We start from the raw sequence: 19,324 nt of genomic DNA, 5'->3' as shown, positions 1-19,324 counted from the left end.
GCAGCCGTGTCAAACTCAAGAGCCAGTTGGATCTTGGCTCTGGGCAGAAGGAACCCTGCACAAATCCTTGCCCCCCCCCCCTCCAGCCACCCCAGAAGCTGCTGCGTCGCAGAACCTGCAAAGCGGAAAGTTGCAACGTTGTCTGAGCCAGAGAGAGAGAGAGAGGGAGGTTAGCCATGCACAGGATAGACAAGAGGGAAATGAACTGGGGACAGACATGGTGTGTGGGGATGGGCTGGGTGGGAAGAGAGATGGAGACAGACAGCGCCCCCTGGCAGGAGAGGGGGAGAAATGGCAGTAGGCAGAAGGTTCTCAGCTTGGAATGTGGCCACCCAGGTTTTCCCCCTTCGCGCCACACGAGGCTTGGCCGCCCTCCTTACCATTGGTGTTGATTGGCTTAACCCGGTTGGGTGGCGGGAAAGCAGGCCTTCCCATTGGCTGGGCATAAGTGGCCAGGAAGAGGTGGTAAGCCGGGTTGCTGAGCAGCAGAGCTGTCGGGAGAACGGGGAGGGCGGGCGGAGAAAACAAACGGGACGGATGAGGAACGGACAGACGGATGGAAAGACGCACACAGAAGGGAAGGCGTGACACAGAGAAGAGGCAGCGCTTTAGGGATCCCTGTCCCTTACCTGGGCGCTCTCGTCCCAAACACAACAGCCAGAGACACAGACACCAAATGACGTGTAATATAATAATGGGGACGCGCCATCATTAGCGCTTCGGAGGGAAGGAAGGAAGGGTCTTGTCCAGCCCTCCTGCACTAACTCACTCTGTGTGTTCAACACATACACACTCCACCCTGCAGAGGACCCCACATTTCTGCCAACTACCCAGAGATTAGTTATGGTTGCAGCCCGAGGTCTAGTTTACAGAAACAAGAGCCAAGTGGGCGAAGCTCTTCTTGGACTACACCACTTCAGATTGCCGGAGGGGAGGGGAGGATCACTTGGCGAAAGTGCTCTCCCGGAGTGTGACATAAAACCCCTGACCCTGAAGGATGGTTAGTCCAGAACCCTTCTCCTTGACATTTGGTTTCTTCCACCTCTCATATCAGACGGGGGATATTTCCCAGCCCAACCGGGAGATGACAGGATTAGAACCTGGGACCTTCTGTATGGAAAGCAGATGTTCTGCCGCTGAGTTTAAAGCCCTCTGGTTAATGATTCAAAAAACAGGAACCAGGAAACTCCTGGCTTCCTTGCAAGGACTTAGAGTGAAGGGGATGGGGGCACAGAACAAAATGCAGTAATGGTAGAACAAAATGCAGTAATGGTGGGAAGGGGCGACCACAGTTGCAAATGAATGGAGAACAGGCAGGATCCTCATTCTAACCTCCCTCTTCACATTTTTCATTTGTTTAAATGTTCCTTTTGCTTCCTTTCCCAGTTAAACGGGAAAGCACTGAGCAAAGCTAAACGCCCGTCAAAATGACGTAGCCCTTCCTAGACTGCGCCATTCATAACCACAGGCAATGCCACGTTTATCAAATGCTCATTCGTGCAAAAGGTTCTTCCTTGCAGGTAGACAACGAGCACCTAAGGAGAGAAACCTAGCCTTCTTCTTAGTGTGCTAGTTCTCTACTTGCAAGGGGCTCCTTTTATGCTATGAAGCGTTATAAAAGCTAGCGCCCACCGTTCTGCTATAGCCCAGGAAGGCCCTTGTGATGTTTTTGCTGGACATATAGATTGGCCCATTGATTCCTAGCTCCTTTTTAAACCACTCTGCTTCCTTCTTTCCTTCCTTGAATGTCACCCAGACATTCACAGCTTGCTATCAGTTCACAGCAAACGCCCAGCAATATATACAGTATTATATTGACACATGCAAGCGAATCACACACACCTCAAAAAAAAAACCCATAAAAGTTTGTGGTGACGTTAGGCTCGTCTACTTAGCCCTTCCCACAAGCCTTGGACACTCCTACCCCTCTCTCCCTCTGTCCAGCCTTCCAGACATCCTAAGAAACCCCATACAATTATAAGAGTTAATCACAGGGGCTGCACAATCTGAGCCAATGCCCGCCAGAATTGCTGAACTGAACTCCAAGAGACCCTTTCGTAAGATTAGCAGTGTGTTCCACTAGTAAAAGAGGTGTCTAAATACATTACAGAATTATAGTGGCTGGCAGTAATGAGGATATTTCACAATAAAGCTGCACACTTCAGTTGGGAAACTGAAAGCTCTCATTTAATGATGTGGTGAATTTTAATCCATGTTTAAAAGGCCTGCATTGTCGTTGCTTATTAAATGCATTTTGTCTCTGGTTTGTTATTCTAATGGGAAATAAAAATAAAATATTAATGGCCCCCTTTCCTTTTAACCACAAAGTGGTAGTTTTGGCTTGTTCCCAACATAAATCTCTCTTCACAGTATTATAAAGTGCCTCCATCTTTATTAACTTTCAGGAGGAATTTGAAAACATTCCTGTTTCCCCAAGTGATGGCTGAAGATTACTGTTACTGAAATGCCCTGAAACTGCTGGGTGGAAGAATTTAATTTTTTTAATAATTTTTTTTTAAAAAAAAAAAACCCTGCAAGTGGTTTCAAAGGGTTTTTAACGGTAACTGCTTTTCAATGTTTTTAACTGTAATTGTTTTAAGACTGTTTTAGAATGTTTTCGTTTTTCAAATTGTGTAACTGTTTGCAATCCTGGGTAAGATATAAATTCAATAAATCAAGATATGAGCACCTAAAATGATAACTCGGAAAAACAGAAATACATTACAACCCTCCTAGATTGTTTAAAAAAAACCCGTTTGGGTCACAAGTACTGTGAGGACTTGCTTTTCCCAGGTGAGCTTATGTGTACATTAAGAGATGCCTCGAAGGCCCTTCCCCGGGGTCCCACCACCCATCAGACTAGCAAAGAGAGAGAGAGCCTTTTTGGTGGTGACACCCATGCTTTGGAATTTAATACCTTCTAGGTGCCAAGTAAAAAAACATTATTAATTTTTTTTCAGGCCCTTTTATTGAGTACTCTACATTGTTAAATAAGTAGTTTCACTGTGCTAGGTCAGTTTAAATCCACCTTCATTTTTCTCTCATTCCTTCCACTTGGAGGCTAATTGCATCCCACCCCACCCCCAAAAAATGCTGCTTTAACAACACTCTTTGCACAGCAGGAGCAAGCAGGGCTGAAACATCACAGAATAATCAACCTCTTTACTGAGAAAAGAGGCAGAAATTGAGGGGAAAAGTTTTACTTTTTGTTGTTGTTTTTACCCTCCTCTGCGATTGGTTATGACCCCCCACAAGTGGAAAGGATCGAAGCCAACCACTCTACTAATTAAACGGTTATTCGTCAATATGAATTCTTTCACCTGGTTTGCATGTTTCCCCAAGGTGTTCGTAGGAGCCAGATTTACACCGGTTATATATGACTCAGTATTGTCTTAAGCCAGGGGTACCCAAACTAAGGCCCAGGGGCCGGATGCGGCCCAATCGCCTTCTAAATCCAGCCCGCGGACGGTCCGGGAATCAGCATGTTTTTACACGAGTAGAATATGTCCTTCTATTTAAAATACATCTCTGGGTTATTTGTGGGGCCTGCCGGGTGTTTTTACATGAGTAGAATGTGTCCTTTTATTTAAAATGCATCTCTGGGTTATTTGTGGGGCATAGGAATTCGTTCATATTTTTTTTCAAAATATAGTCTGGCCCACCACATGGTCTGAGGGACAGTGGACCGGCCCCCTGCTGAAAAAGTTTGCTGACCCCTGGTCTAAGCTGACGGGAAACAGCCCCCCAAGGTTTCAGACAGGGGGTCTCTCACCGCCCTATCTGGAGACGCCGGCGACCTTCTAAACCATGGGGCACGCACTCTGCCCCTCAGGTGTGGCCCTTCCCCTTCTTACTGAGACTTTGGTGCTTTGACAGAAGCTCAGGATTCTCCCTAAGCAACCGTGGTCCCTTTCAGCACAAAGTGAGGCGAGCAGTCCCCCAAACCTCCCAACGGCTGGGCCGAGTCTACTCTGAGCTTTCCGCAAACATGCCGCAGAAGTGTGGAATTTGGTGCTGGACTGAGGATTCAACATCCCGAGAACAAGAATGTTCACTTAAACAAGCGGAAAGAAAAGAGGCAGGGAAGAAACGCCTTATGATCTGGGCACAGGGCCACAGCTCAGTGGCAGGACACCTGCACTGCATGCAGAAGGTCGCTTCTGCTCAATCCCTGGGAGAGAAACGTTATCAGAAACCCCAGGCAACCACTTCCAGTCAAGGTAGACAATGCTGGTCTAGGCAGGCTAAGATCCTGTGGAAGATCTTAGATTTTCCATGTGCTCCCTAGTTACCTAGGTGTCCATGGGGCGTTTGGGTTGTTCTGACCCTCAGACGCTGACCTTCCCGTCTAACGCCACCCCTACAAAAGCCTCTCCCAACGGTTCAACCATCCGCTCCCTGCTCCCCTCAACAGCTCCGGCCTTCTCTTCTGCCAAACCACCACGTCCCCCTGTTTTAGTTCAGCTCCGCCCTCCCCAGAATCCCACAAACGGCCCCTCACCGGAGTTCTCGGCGCTGTGGGGCAGATCCGGCAGTTTCATGCGGGCCCTGTTGGGCTCCTGGTACTCCGTCTCCCCCGAGTGGATGCGCTCGTAGCGGTTCGAGTGCCGGTGGGAGCCCATCGTGTTGTTGTTGATGACGATGGTGTCGCTTGGTGCCGAGAGGTGGACAGTGAGGTCGTCGTCTGAGATGCGGCGCTGCGCCTATGGGGCAAGGGAGCGTCAGTCGCTCGAGAGGCCATGACGGACAGCGAGCCTCACATTTGCTCAGGCCCTCAAGGCATTCATTCGCCCAATTCTCCTTCTCCTTCAAGAAACTGAGGGGAGTCTTGGCCTGCAGCTCTTTATTTATACCTTGGCTTCCTGTCATGGCGTTGTCCAGGTGACCGCTCAACAGGCACTGACCCAAACCAAACTTGTTTAGCTTCCGCAAGGTGCTGGCTTTCAGTGTCTTCGAACCCTACGGTGGGACTTTAACCCCACAGATTCTCCTGCCACCCCCACCCCCCCGGGCCTCAGATCATCCCAGAACTATTGGCTCTCTCTCTCTCTCTCGGCCTACCTAGTGGTGGATCCCAAGCTGGGTCCCTCAGAAATTTGTCAGAGGTTACTTTATGAGGAGATTGGTAATGGCAGACAAGCTGCCCAAAAGACATCCCCCCCACAGTCATACATTCAATAAATAATGACAATCATGTTCATTTGGTCAGTCCTAAGTGCCCTCCATGGTCAACGTTCATTTGCCCTCCGTAACCAATGTTGTGGGGAAGTTGCTGGCCACATTCTGAAGCTGTTTCCCATACAGGTAGGCTGTTAGCTGGGCCCAAGAGGCCTAGTGCCCCTTGTAGCCTTTTAAGGGTGCCCTACAAGTGCACCCCAGAATCCCAGCAGACCTAAGAAAGCCAGTGTTATTCCGGACAAGGGTCCGGCATACAAAGCCCCATGGCCATGAAGTCCTCCCAGCAGATGTCAAGGCAATAAGCAACTACTTTACTTTTATAAGACAAATGAAGGTGGCCCTGTTTAGGGAAGTTTTTTAATGTTTGATGCTGTGTTTTTACTATTCGGTTGGAAGCCACCCAGAGTGGCTAGGGAAACCCAGCCAGATGGGCGGGGTATTCTATATAATAATATGCAAGTGTCTCTGCATCCAGATTCCCTGTGTCCCGTTTTCCGCGCTACTGAGCATGTGCCCCAGGGACACAGGGATTGGACGCAGAGACTGCACGCACACACACGCACACACGCTCTCCTCACCCCGCCCCCCACCCCTCTGCCCTGCACTGGCTCACTAAGCAGTTAAAACAGAGGCCACCAGGTGGAAGGCAGGAGCAGGCAGCAAGGCCCCTAAGCAGGGCAGGCCCTCTCTCAACGTGCCCAAGGGCCTGAGGAGGAAGCCGGGACGACCAAAAAATCGAGGCCCTGGCTTCTCCTCACTAACAGGCCCGAAATTGAGGCCCAAACAGCGCAAGCAACCGGGAGACCCCCGCTGGGCCGGAACAGCCAGTAAAGGCGCGGGGAGGCCACCGAATGCTCAGCGCCAACCGCGGGACCCTCAGAAAGTGCCGGGGCGGGCGCAAGCCTCCCAGACGGCAAAGCTCCCTCCTGGATGCAGCAGGTGACTGAAAAACAGCCGCGGAGGCCAACAAAAGTAGCGGGAGCCACCCCCACCCACCCCAAAAAACTGGGCGTACACCCCGGAGCAGCCGCCCGGGCCGTCCAGGAGCCAGAATTTGGCCACTGGGCCCTGGCAGCAGCAGCGCTATTGACGGGGAAAAATTAGGAACCAAACGGCAGGCGCAAAAAGCGCGCAAAAACAGGGTGGGAGGGATCTGCACTCCAAACACAATCTTCGGAGGGGGTAAAGGAAGAAATACCCCCCCCCCCGCACCCCCCAGCCGAGCCCGGGCTGTAAAGGTAAAAAAGGGGAGGGACTTTGGCTTGGGGTTTGGGAACGGGGGGGAGAAAATTAAGGATAAATTAAGGATCAAAGGGAGGGGGGAGGAACAATCAATTAGACAAGGAATAAAAGCCCCCCACGCGCCGCTGCCACCGAAAAAGGCCGAATGTTCTAGCGCCCGTTTATTAAATGGGCTGAATGGCACTAGTAAATAATAATAAATTATTATTATTATTATTATTATTATTATTATTATTATTATTATGGGCTGATTTGGGGGCAGGCACGATCACTCAGCCCAACCTACTCCACAGGGTTGTTGTGAGGATAAGGGGCTCTCCAGGGTCTCGGGCAGAGAAAATTCTAGCTGATATCCTTTTAACTGGAGGTGCCCTATTGCACCCAAAGCCACCGAGTGAGAGGCCCTACCCTGATCAGTGAGTCATGCAGAGACGCAGCAGGTGGGCTCCCTCAACAGGGGAGCGATCCTTAATTCTACATGCTTTAAAAGCAAACCTTTATAGCAGTAGATCTAAAAGTAAGATTCTATTTCCAATCAATGCAATGGGATGTGTCTTAGCCAGCAGAAGTGGGGCTGAGTTAACAAAGTCTTAAATGCACTTAAGCGGATGCAGATTTTTAAGTTGCCCACTCCGAAGTGGTAAGACCACCTTAATTTGGGGCCATCAAAACCATGGCCACCCACTGCATCATCCTTCCCATGATGCAGCCCAGCTTACCTTCCCCAAGATCTTCTGCCAATATTGCCGCCAGAGGATGAGGAAGATGACAACCAATAGGAGAAGGATGATGGCCACCAGGCACCCAATCAGGATGGAGGTGTTGCTGTTGTCGTCCTTTGCGATGGGCTGCCCTGATTTCGGTTCCCCTTGACTTTCCAGATCTTAAAAAAAAAACAGAGAAAAATAATAACAAAGTTCATTTGTGGCCTCCAAGCGCCGCCATTTTGAAACAGGTGGAATTTTGCGCTCAGGGTGGGCTCAGAGGCAGCTTTGCTCTCTGGTTTGAGTGCTACTCACCTTGGAGCGTGAGGTTTGAGCCAATGTTGGCTTTCTCGCTCTGGGCAGAACCCAGAGCTGGGGAGATGGGAGCGTCGTGGCCCGAGGGGTGAGGCAGAGCGATCACTGGGGGTGGGCGGCTTGAGGTAGAGAAGGAGGGGTCGTCCACAACTTCTGGAAGGAAAAGGAAATGCAAAGGATAACTGTCGCGGTCACTCTGACCTGCACATCACCCCCGGACGTTTTACGGTCTATTGATGATGTGCCAACGACGAAATAAAATATCGGCTGTTACTTAAAATCACTTCAGACCAGGATAAGGTTAAAGAAAAACAAAGTTGCTTTATTGTGCGTTCATAAGCTTAATGGTTGCAGTACAAATCTTAGATTGTTCCAAATTACAGATGTTCCTATACCGGCCTATTACCTCTAATTACAAATTACCTATTAAAGTCAACTAAATAAATATTTGTAAATAAGCTCACAACTCAGTCTCCCGTCTGACTAAAATCCACCATCTATTCTCACCTCAATATTTTAAACCAGCTCTCTCTGCAAATAACCAAGCAACTACCTCACAAGCTCCCACTAACTGACCAACCTCAACTAACCAACTTCCACCACCAACTTCAACTGCCTCTTTGACTCCAGGGGTGGGGTTTTTATACTCAGCCAAAGCCCTCCCCCTTGGGTTCTAACAGTTCTATTTTATTTAACCCTTAGTAACCTGGCTTAACTTTAGGCTGATCGCCACAATAACCAAGTGACGAAAGGAGTGGATACGAGAAGTAACTGGGACAACAATTGTGGCATAGCAATTAGAGCGCTGGGCCAGGACCTGGGAGACCAGGGTTCAAACCCTGTCTCAGCCTCTTCTGCTCTCCACCTGCATGGCTCTGCGCCCAGCCAACCAACCCCAACTCACCAGAGAGAAAGCCAACTTCGCTGAAAAGCATCCACTCGCCGGCAAAGTGGAAGTGGCACTGGACGAACTTGCCGAGCCGCCCTCCCAGGTCCACCGTGAGGGACCGGGCACTGGGATCCCTCACGTCCACGGCGAGTTGCTGCGAGACAGGGGTGGGCTCCCAGGCCGTGGCCAGGCTGCGCTTGAAGAGGCAGTCCACCTGCCGGAAGACGCTCACCCCGTGCGTGTGCATGTTGTTGCAGTGGACCTGGGGTTGGATCGGGGCAGTGAGAGGAAAAGAAGAGGGTTAGAGGCGCGGTGACAAATAAGAGGCCATTTTGAAGCAAGCTTATTCCCCTGTCCCCCCCCCCCATCATCGTCTATAGGTCGATCGCAAGTGAACGCTCATGAGATCACAAGTTTACACAGACCGTGAAGAAATAAATAGAAAGGGAGACCCTTAACCTATCAGGCTTTGGGGGCTCTTGAGAGATTTTGTGGGGCGTTCCACAGGGTTTTCCCTGCACAAAAAAAAACACTTCTAAGCCTTTTGCCTTGCTTACAGGGTTCTGGGTCATGCAAGGCCTCTAGGAGGCTCCCATGAGATCTCACAGGGCCATGAGTCTCAGAGGCCTTCCACAACCCTCCCCAAACCCTTGTGAGCAGGTGGACCAACTCTATGGGGCTGAGGCCTCTACAGCCACACACCCATGTCTGTTAGGATGGAGCTCAGCCTCCGCAATCTTGAGGGGGCAGAGGAGGCATGGCAGGAAGCTGCCCCGGGCCATGCAGTGTGGGAAGACGCCGTGCAGACCAGTGCGTGAATGTCGCATCAGAAGGAGGCCTGGTTGGCCTCTCCCGATGTGAAAGTCATCACGCAAGCAGCGCGCAATGCCCATGATGTCACGCACACTACGCGCATGACATCAGCGCCCCCCCCCCGGCAATGTTGGGCACAGCTCAGCGCCTGTGCCTGTAAGGAAGGAGCAGAGCTTAAAAACTGCTTCTGTTACAAGTTTTCCTTATTTGTCACAAGAGGAAAGTGTGTTCCGATTACACAGTTCTCAAGCGTTAAAGTCCAGGTTGGAAAGTGCATCTATCTGAAAACTACAGGGGCAGGATGGTGGGATGATGATGAGTGGTTAGAGGGAGAAGAGGGAGCAGACTGGAAGGAGGAGATGTCAGCAGCAGGAGAGGCGACAGGGTTTAGTGAACAGGAAGAGGCTGTGGCAGAGAGCAGTTCAGACTCCAACTCTGAGGTCTAAGCAGAGGCTGGAGGGGAGAGTAGCCAGGAGGCAGAGTGGAGACAGGTTGCTGAAGAATATAGGGTGTCTCCCCCTACTGCTGCAACCAGCTCCCCTCTCCTTCAGTCCTGGCAACTGCTTCACTGGGGCAAGTCCTCCTGGAAAGAGTTGCTGAGACCACGAGGCCTGAGCTGAGTTTTGCTTCCTCGAATCAAGAATTAGCTGCACTGGTCTCAAGTGACTTAATGTTTTTGTTGCTGACTCCAACTGCGCCACTCGCTTACCTTCATGTAAGTGAAGGCTCTGAGCTGGTCAAACTCAAACTCCATCTCGACGAAGCCCTTGGGGAAAGAGCTGTTCCTCCAGCCTACGTAGTCGTACCCTGGCCAGACGCGCAGCTCTTTGTTGTGGGTGAAATCGTCCAGGCCAACCACCCCATCGGTCAGCTGGCCAAGGCCCCCAAAATGCAAGCTGTGGTTAGAATGGAACAGAATAGAGTTGCAAGGGAGTCACTAAGGAAAAAAAGAAAACACTGGGCACTTGGGTCGAACCAAGGCGCCCCTTAAACGTCGCACTAGTGTGAAGGAGAGAGCATTTCTATGTGTCCGTTCTAAATATTGACACAGAATTTAAAGACCTGCAACCGTATGGCCAATGCCATGATCAGCAACACAGGGATCCAGCAGGTGGAGAAATAAGATACAAACAAGATTCAGCCTGTTTCCTGGGTGCAGGGAAGGAGCTGTCAGTGCTTAATTATCTGGAGCCCACCTGGCTGGCCGGAAGACACAGCAGCGCTTCCACCATCCTCTGATCAGAGAACGAGTCCCCTGGGTGCCTCCAGCTTCCCAGCCTTGCAGAAGTCAAAGACTGCAAAATAAGCAAGGGCTCTTTAACCGCCCAGTTGGTTCCTCCAGAGCTGAATGTGCTCCAAGTCTTGGCAGCCTACATGAGGCTTTGGTTGGCTCTAGCTCCCTGGGACATGGGTGGCGCTGTGGATCAAACCACAGAGCCTAGGGCTTGCCGATCAAAAGGTTGCCGGTTCGAATCCCGAAAGACGAGGTGAGCTCCCGTTGCTCGGTCCCAGCTCCTGCCCAACTAGCAGTTCGAAAGCACGTCAAAGTGCAAGTAGATAAATAGGTGGGAAGGTAAACGCCGTTTCCGTGTGCTGCTCTGGTTCACCAGAAGCGGCTTTGTCATGCTGGCCACATGACCTAGAAGCTGTACGCTGGCTCCCTTGGCCAATAATGCGAGATGAGCACCGCAACCCCAGAGTCGGTCACGACTGGACCTAATGGTCAGGGGTCCCTTTACCTTTAGCTTCCTGCTGAGACAACATCTTCTGTGGCAGCTTGAGGCTCACAGGGAAAGCAGGTGGTGTCCAACGAAGGCAAGTCAAAAGATAAAGCAGATGAGAACGGTACCTTGGACAGTTCCAAGGGGGACCCTGCTGGCCAAAGTATAATCCTAAAGCAGATACCAAGAGGAGGATGCTTCAGCCAGTAGGGTTTACCCAGAGCTGCCCAAGGTCCTTATCTATGTTCTCACTCTCCTCTGATGTGTTTTTGACTTGCTGTCTGCTTTCCCTCATGGCTACAGGTCTTTCAATGCTACAGCTACACCACAGGATCAAGAACACAGAAAACTTGGCTGCCACAGCACGGCTATAGTGTTTAGAAGGTTCCTCAATATTTTCAGAATTTGGCTTGTGTGGCAAAAGGTGTAATAAGGCAGGTGGCCAATATGAAGCTAATAATTTTTAGACACCATTATTTAGTTTTCTTCTCTCCCTCAGCCCCAATCTTCTCTTCTTTCCTTCTTCTCATGCAGTTATCTATCACTATGGGTTACCCACCTAACGCTGGGCCCTCCTTCTGTTAATGTTCTTGTTGCTCATGTCTGCATTTTTTTCCAGCACAAATCCTGTCATAGTCCTATATCACCTCCGTTTTATGAAAAAGGCAACCCAAGCTGAGAAAGTGATTTGCCCCAGATGACACCCTGAGCTTCCGGCTATTTGAACTCCACAACTATTACACAATGAGAAACTCTTTTTGGGTGGAGTCACACAATCGGCTTGCAGCCCCATTCACAAGCTGACCAACAGAAGTTACCTTCCTGTTTTCTCAGGAGATGAACAAAATGTCTGAACACATTTTGAACTGCAAGTCCATAATCCCTGGTCATTGGCCACGCTAGTAAGGGCTGGTGGGAGTTGTAGTCAAAAACATCTGAAGACCATCAGGTTGAGGGAAGACTGGTCGGTCTAACACAGGCATCCCCAAACTGCGGCCCTCCAGATGTTTTGGCTTACAACTCCCATGATCCCTAGCTAACAGGACAAGTGGTCGGGGAAGATGGGAATTGTAGTCCAAAACATCTGGAGGGCCGAAGTTTGGGGGTGCCTGGTCTAACATAACCAGTGAATTGACAGGTGATGAAATCTTCAAATAACCAGACGCACCATGTGATGTCTGCAGCTGTCATGTGACTAACCTGGTCATCTGAACCCACCCTTCGAAGCTGAAGTTTCAGGTTGGGATTGCCGTGCTTTTAGGGCCACCCAAGCACAGAATTCAACAACAGGGGGGCAGGGATGTTCACTCACTCACTTGCTGACGCTGTGCCCATCGTAAGTGGAGTCATTCAGGTAGACTGGTTCTGGAACTAGAGGCATGACCTGGCCGAGAGGAGCCGTGTACGACTGAAGGCCATCTGTGGAAGGAAACAAACACATTCAGAAGAAGACCTCAAGCTGATGAAAGGCCTCAGGATGATCAAGCTTCATGTGCAGCAAAGGCTTTTGGGTATGTGGAGCAAACCCCAAGGACATGCGTACAGAGAGGGTGGGGGTGAGGAAAACAGGAACATACGAAGGAGCCTTCTGTTGAGTCAGATGGTTGGTCTACTAAATACCTGATGCCGGCCAGGTATTTCCCTTGAACTACAACTCCCATCAGCCTCAGCAAGCCTGGCCAAAGGGGTGGGATGATGGGAGTTGTAGTCTGAAAACATCTAGGGGACTCAAGGTTGGGGAAGGCTGCTCTAACCACCACATTGCACCGGCTCTGCATATGCATGTGAGTGCAGGAAAAGAGCTGGACTGTGTTGTTGCATCAAGGACAAAAAAAACCAAACAGCCATCTCACCTTTCCAGATGCAGCCATAGAGCTCCACGCGCAGGCAGACACTCATGACTCGGTCCGCACGTGGGTAGAAGCGGACATAGCGGGCAATAACCGGGGGGCCCAGGTCCTTCAGCACCACATCTTCTGTATTTTCATTCCCCGAAATCACCTAAGGGGCAGGAAGTTACTTTTCGGTCATTGCTCGGGAACCTGCACAGGCAATGGCAATTCTGAGTTTTGCCATTTGAGTAAAGACATCGGTGGAGTTTTTAAAGCCAGAGGTGGGCAACCTGTGGCCTTCCGGGTGCTGCTGAACTCAGGCTTCCATCAGCCCAATCCATCAGGGATGACAAAAGCTATAGCCTAGAAACAACTGGAGGGAGTCACACTAGCCGTCTCTGGTTTAGGCAGCGTACGGTGCATTGTCAGGACTATACCTGGGAAGTAGCGCATAAGCAAAGAGATCGGCCTGCCATGCTAGCAAAGGTCCTCTCTATTTGTTAGACACAGAGCCAGTCCTCAAAGAGATGTAAACCTGTTTCTGGGCTCTCCCACTCCAGAGAGCAAAAAACGCCATCCAAACAGAAAACTACAGGTCATCAAGAAGGGTTCTAGCCCAGCCTTCTCCCTGACATGCTGTTTTCCCATGTGCAGGATTCCCCTTTTTGTGGAGATGCTGGCTGCAAAACCGGTTTCTGGTCCTGTCCCCCTTCAGAATGCAGGCGGAGTGGGGGTTCCCATTATGAAACATGCCTTTCTCAGTAGCGGGCAGTGTAGGTGAAACATTGCTGCTCAACTGACCAGTTGCATCGCTTCTCCTTACCGGGAGGCAGAGGAGTAGGGGCAAGGCAGAGGTGAGGTTGGTGCAGTGCGAACGCACCAGCAGGAGTGCCAGATTGGCTCTGCAGGTGTGTTTGCATAGTGATGGCTGTGCACCACTGTTTCACCTCGCCCCCTTGACTTCCAGCAATGCAACTGACCGGGGCGGGGATAACTACTTTAAGTGCTTCTCTAAATGCTTCTCTAAATGTTTCAGCCTCTGTCCTAAAACAACGTTAAGGTTGCCTGGCAATTAAGATTATTTTATGAAAATCCATCTAATTTCAATCATTGAAAAATGAAATCTTTACCTGCTAAAGATTTTTTTATTACATCATAATAAAGCCTCTGCAATTCACCAAATTTAAGCCATCATACAAATTTCCCCCATATATGCGATTCCACATTTTGTAGCCGAGGGCCGATATTTCTTTAAGCAATGACATCGCAACTTAGCCTAACATTTGATCTCACGAGCGGCACTGCTGCGGAATCTGTGGATGCCACGCATTCTGCTAGCCCCACCTCCCTGCCTCCCATTGGCTGCCTTCACCTGCGCTCACTTCAGCTCCGCCCCTCGCTTACCTCATTGCCCCACCGGTCACGCCAAGGCATCCAGCGGTGCCCGTCCCTGCTGTAGTGCAGCCGGTACGAGCGGGCAAACTCTTTGCCGTGACCGCTAGCATGGCGACCCTGCGTGCCCACCAAGGTTAAGAAGTGCAGCCGCCGCAGGTCTATCTCCAAGTACTCCGCGTCGTTAGGGTAGACGGGTCCTGCAGGGCACCAGGCTCCATCCCCCTCGCTCAACGCCAACCTGGAGAGCAAGAAAAGGGAGAGGACAGATTGGTGGGTATATTAACGAACCTGTATTTGGGCAGGGGCAGATTTTACAAATCACATTTAAGTCCCCTTAGCACCTCTTGCATGCTATTTTTCTCGCACGCCAGGTTGAGCAGGAACCCACCCACCCCCCCAATCCCTCCTTGGGTGGATGTCCACAACGTTGAGCTGAAGGAATAAGAGGGCAACAGGAAGACTACGCCAAAGAGAGTTGGGGAAAGAACACAGCCCTATTTCACACTGCTCTTTATAGGGAAGGCGTCCAAGAATGATGGTCGTACTAGATGGTGCCGGGCATGTTCTCGTGGAAGGACACAATCATTTTGTGGAGCTTGGGGCAGGCATCCTATCTTATTGAACAGTCATTTCCAGTCCTTCCCAGCCAGTGTGGTGTAGTGGTTAAGACCGGTAGACTTGTAATCTGGGGAACCGGGTTTGCGTCTCCGCTCCTCCACATGCAGCTGCTGGGTGACCTTGGGCTAGTCACATTTCTCTGAAGTCTCTCAGCCCCACTCACCTCACAGAGTGTTTGTTGTGGGGGAGGAAGGGAAAGGAGAATGTTAGCCGCTTTGAGACACTTTCGGGTAGTGATAAAGCGGATATCAAATCCAAACTCTTCTTCTTCTTTCCAGCTGACCAGGTCAAAAGGCCTTCGTCTGTGTGCAACTGTGATGTATTATACAACTGCAGGGGGGGGACAAGTTACAACTTTACATTTCAAAGGCCATCATCACCTGCTGTGTTTGGCGGCCGTCGATTCGGACCATGAGCTGGAGGCTGAGAGGGCCTCATCCGGGATGGTGCGGTCCTGCATGCCCAATGCATAGCGACACTTAGCTGCAAAGGGGGAAGGAAGCGAGAGAATGATGAGCAAAGATAACCCCTTTGCATTCCCCAGTTATACACACCCCTCTGCAAAAACTATGAGCTATTAATAACTGCCCTGATCCGCATAACATCAATTATAGTATGTCACATTGAAACCAATGGGTTGCAAGTTAACCTAGGATGGAATGCTTTTAATGAGACGTGAGAACGTAAGAACTCTGCCAGATCAGGACAAAGGGACCCATCTATACCAGAATCCTCCCCCCCCCAGTGGGCAACCAGATTACTATGAAGTGAACGATCAGCACCAACGCAGCAGAGCCTCCAAGCTGGTGCCCATCGCTGCTTCTTGTGGGAGTGAATTCCATAGCTTAACCCTGTTCTATGTGGTGTGAAGAAACACTTCCTTGAAACTTCCAACATTCAGCTCATTGTATAGCCCCAAGCGCTAGTATTATGAGACAAGAGAGAGGAAAACAACCTCTTCCTATCCACTTTCCCTACACCATGCACAATCATATTCCCTTTTTAACATGTCCCCTCTTATAACCAGGCTTGACACCACCCAAAGGCAGGCTTGGGTAGATACTGATGCTCAACACTGAAGAACGTAGGCCTTGGGACTGCGTTTCGAAAATTGTAAGAAAAATGTTGTATCTCGGGGGGGGGGGGGAGGGAAAAGATGGCCGCCACCATAAAAATCATAGCAGCCACATGGTTCTAGCTAGCACCATCCTGTGTTGAATTAAGCTGTTCTCTCCATCTATATTCTCAGTTTATCCTGTGTATCCTGGGAATATGCCCCACTGAAAAAAGGCAAGACTTACATCTGAGTAAACTTTCACAGGGTTGAGCCCTGTATATCGAAACTCATTTTGTCTGTCTGTTTGCTACCAGGCCTGTTTCAAGGTGCTTGTGTTAATCCACAAAGCCCTAAACAACTTGGGCTCAAAGTACCTTAAGGACTGCCTGTTTCCTTATGCTCCATCACAGTCACTGAGATCCTCTGAGGTTTCAAGCCTCCTGAGGTTCAGTTGGCCTTCGCTAGGGATCAAGCCTTTAGTGTGGCAGGTCCTGCACTGTGCAAATCCTTTTTCAAGAATCAGTTGAACATAAGGCTACTGTCCTACCTGGGAGACAGGTGGCACTGTGGTCTAAACCACTGAGCCTCTCTTGGGCTTGCCGATCAGAAGGTCGGCGGTTCGAATTCCCGCAATGGAGTGAGCTCCCATTGCTCTGTCCCAGCTCCTGCCAACACAGCAGTTCGAAAGCACACCAGTGCAAGTAGATAAATAGGTACTGCTGTGGCAGGAAGGTAAACAGCGTTTCCGTGCGCCCTGCTTTCTGTCACGGTGTCCCGTTGCGCTAGAAGCAGTTTAGTCCTGCTGGCCACATGACCTGGAAAGCTGTCTATGGAAAAACACCGGCTCCCTCGGCCTGAAAGCGAGATGAGCGCCGCAACCCCACAGTCGCCTTTGACTGGACTTAAGCATCCAGTGGTCCTTTACCTTTTTTACTGTCCTACCTACAAAAAGCAGAACACTTAGTACTGGATGTCAACGACTTCCACCAGAGGGTGCTCTAATTTCACACACAAGAGACGGACGCTTAAAAAAACACCCAAGGATGTCCTTTTCCAGAGACACACTAAGATTTAACATTCTGTTAATGTTCTGCAAGCTTTCAGCTCAATGTTCTGTTGTCTGGAACACTCTGTGATACTCTGGAATATAGCCAAAAGTGCAAATTCCATGCTAGGGGTGATTAGGGAAGACAGAGAGGATAAAACTCCCAGCATCATAATGCTGCCCTTCATATATTGTGTATGATGTAGTCCCATTTTGGAATCCTATATGCTGTGCTGACGCTCCATTTCAAAGGGGAAATCACAGGGTTGGTGAAAGGGGCAGAAAAGAGTAAGCTAACCAAAATAATAAGGCTGGACTGAAGTACAATCCCTTTGAGGAAAGGGCTAAAAGAACTTGGGGTTTTTTACAAAATAAAAAAATTCCTTCAGTAGCACTTTAAAGACCAACTAAGTTTTTATTTTGGTATGAGCTTTCGTGTGCATGCACACTTCTTCAGATACACTGAAACAGAAGTAACCAGACCCTTATGTATATTCAGAGGGTGGGGTGTGTGTGATGGGAATGGGTGATGGGCTGATAGGAGTGGTAAACCTGTTGATGACTGTTAACGACTGTTAATGACTGCAATTGGTCTTGCGGGGAAAAGCAAGGGCTGAGGTGCTAAGGAAAGCTTGATCATGTATAATGAGATAAGAATCCTATGTCTCTGTTCACACCAGGTGTCTCCATGGTTTTAAGCTTGCTAATGAGTTGCAATTCAGCAACTTCTCTTTCCAGTCTGTTTTTGAATTTTTTCTGTAATAAAACAGCTGCTTTGAGATCTTGTATAGAATGTCCTGGGAGACTGAAGTGTTCTCCTACTGGTTTCTCTGTCTTGTGATTCCTGATGTCAGATTTATGTCCTGTCAGATTTATTTATCCTTTGGGACCCAGGTGGCGCTGTGGTTAAACCACTGTGCCTAGGGCTTGCTGATCAGAAGGTCGGCGGTTCGAATCCCTGTGACGGGGTGAGCTCCCGTTGCTTGGTCCCAGCTCCTGCCAACCTAGCAGTTCGAAAGCACATCAAAATGCAAGTAGATAAATAGGAACCGCTACAGCGGGAAGGTAAACAGCGTTTCCATGTGCTGCTCTGGTTTGCCAGAAGTGGCTTTGTCATGCTGGCCACATGACCTGGAAGCTGTACGCCGGCTCCCTCGGCCAATAATGCGAGATGAGCGTGCAACCCTAGAGTCGGTCACGACTGGACCTAATGGTCAGGGGTCCCTTTACCTATCCTTTGGCGTAGGGTTTGGCCTGTTTGTCCAATATAGAGAGCTGAAGGGCACTGTTGGCATTTGATGGCATACACAATGTTAGAAGATGAGCAATTAAATAGTCCTGAGATGGGATGTTGGATGTTGTTGGGGCCAGTAATGGTGTTGTCCGGGTGTATGTGGCAGCAAAGTTGGCATCTGGGTTTATTGCAGGCTCTGGTACCAGTGTCCATGTTAGGTCTGGTGGTTGTATTATTGTGGGTAAAGGGGTTTTTAGTTTACCAAAATAATAATAAAATAAAATATGATATGTTAGAAGTTGATAATATTATGAATGGTGTGGAGAAAATGGCTAGAGATTTTTTTCTTAAATCTCCTCTGGTGATGCTAGAATTTTGGGGTACAAAAGGAAACAGCTAATTCAGCCAGACAACAACAGCAAGGAGGACTTCCTTACACAATGTAGAATCCACTGCTGCAAGATGTGAAGATGAAGCTTATTTCATCTGCAGAGAGGATGGGGAATCTTTGGCTCTTCAGATGTCATTGGATTACAACTGCTGTCCATTTGCCAGGCTGGCTAGGGCTGATAAGAACTGGAGTTCAATCACACAACTACCGGTACCAGGCTTTTAGAGGACATCTGAAGGCAGCCCTGTTTAGGGAAGTTTTTAATGTTTAATAGATTATTGTATTTTAATACTTCTGTTGGAAGCCGCCCCGAGTGGCTGGGGAAACCCGGCCAGATGGGCGGGGTATAAATTATTATTATTATTATTATTATTATTATTATTATTATTATTATTATTATCTGGAGGGCCACAGGTTCCCCACTCCTGACCTGAAGGAAACAGATAGGTGATAGATAGATAGATAGATAGATAGATAGATAGATAGATAGATAGATGAGAGAGAGAGAAAGAGATTATCCTTACAAGTGGAACCTGCAACAGAATGTATGGAGTGTTCCTATTCACTGTTCCATTCCGTCAGCCATGCCCTTCTCTGAGATACTCCATTTCGTCTCCCACAAACACACATTCCATGGCCACACAGGGTGCTCATTCCCCATTAGGCTGCTTCCAGAACTTTCTCCTCCCTCTTGTGTGCAAAGATGGCACCATTTTGGTTTCATGAGCAACCAACAGCTCTCACGTTTGTGCATCGGAAATAAGATAAGAAGCATCGGACAAAACTATGTTGGGGTTAACCAACATAGAAGAAAGGCTTACCGGATGGCAGTTTGGCAACGGCCCCCTAAAAACCTTGCCCTAAGTTCCTTTTTCTTTGCTTCGCTCTCC

At 49.4% G+C, this 19,324-nt stretch overlaps 1 protein-coding gene across 5 annotated transcripts in view; it reads right to left on the bottom strand.

Annotated features, from left to right (window-relative positions):
* The window catches only part of DDR1 (discoidin domain receptor tyrosine kinase 1), a 273,948-nt gene that overhangs the window by 221,154 nt on the left and 33,470 nt on the right, over positions 1–19,324 (bottom strand). For 3 of the 5 annotated variants that reach the window (XR_009557073.1, XM_035107357.2, XM_035107356.2), the window contains exons 3-12: positions 15,088–15,190; positions 14,099–14,327; positions 12,716–12,863; positions 12,179–12,281; positions 9,851–10,037; positions 8,344–8,590; positions 7,440–7,592; positions 7,140–7,303; positions 4,502–4,703; positions 381–491 (exon numbers count right to left, since the gene is read on the bottom strand). Coding sequence is in view for 4 of the 5 variants with exons in the window: in XM_035107357.2 (XP_034963248.2) it covers positions 381–491; positions 4,502–4,703; positions 7,140–7,303; positions 7,440–7,592; positions 8,344–8,590; positions 9,851–10,037; positions 12,179–12,281; positions 12,716–12,863; positions 14,099–14,327; positions 15,088–15,190 (1,647 nt within the window). In the remaining variant the exon portion in view is untranslated. The remainder of the gene's footprint in view (positions 1–380; positions 492–4,501; positions 4,704–7,139; positions 7,304–7,439; positions 7,593–8,343; positions 8,591–9,850; positions 10,038–12,178; positions 12,282–12,715; positions 12,864–14,098; positions 14,328–15,087; positions 15,191–19,324) is intronic. The other 2 variants (XM_035107359.2, XM_035107360.2) reach the window with 2 other exon arrangements.

Source organism: Zootoca vivipara, chromosome 2, assembly GCF_963506605.1.
Source record: "Zootoca vivipara chromosome 2, rZooViv1.1, whole genome shotgun sequence".
NCBI classification, from domain to species: domain Eukaryota; kingdom Metazoa; phylum Chordata; class Lepidosauria; order Squamata; family Lacertidae; genus Zootoca; species Zootoca vivipara.
The sequence above is the reverse complement of the archived record's forward strand: the minus strand, read 5'-3'. Positions and strand labels throughout refer to the sequence as shown.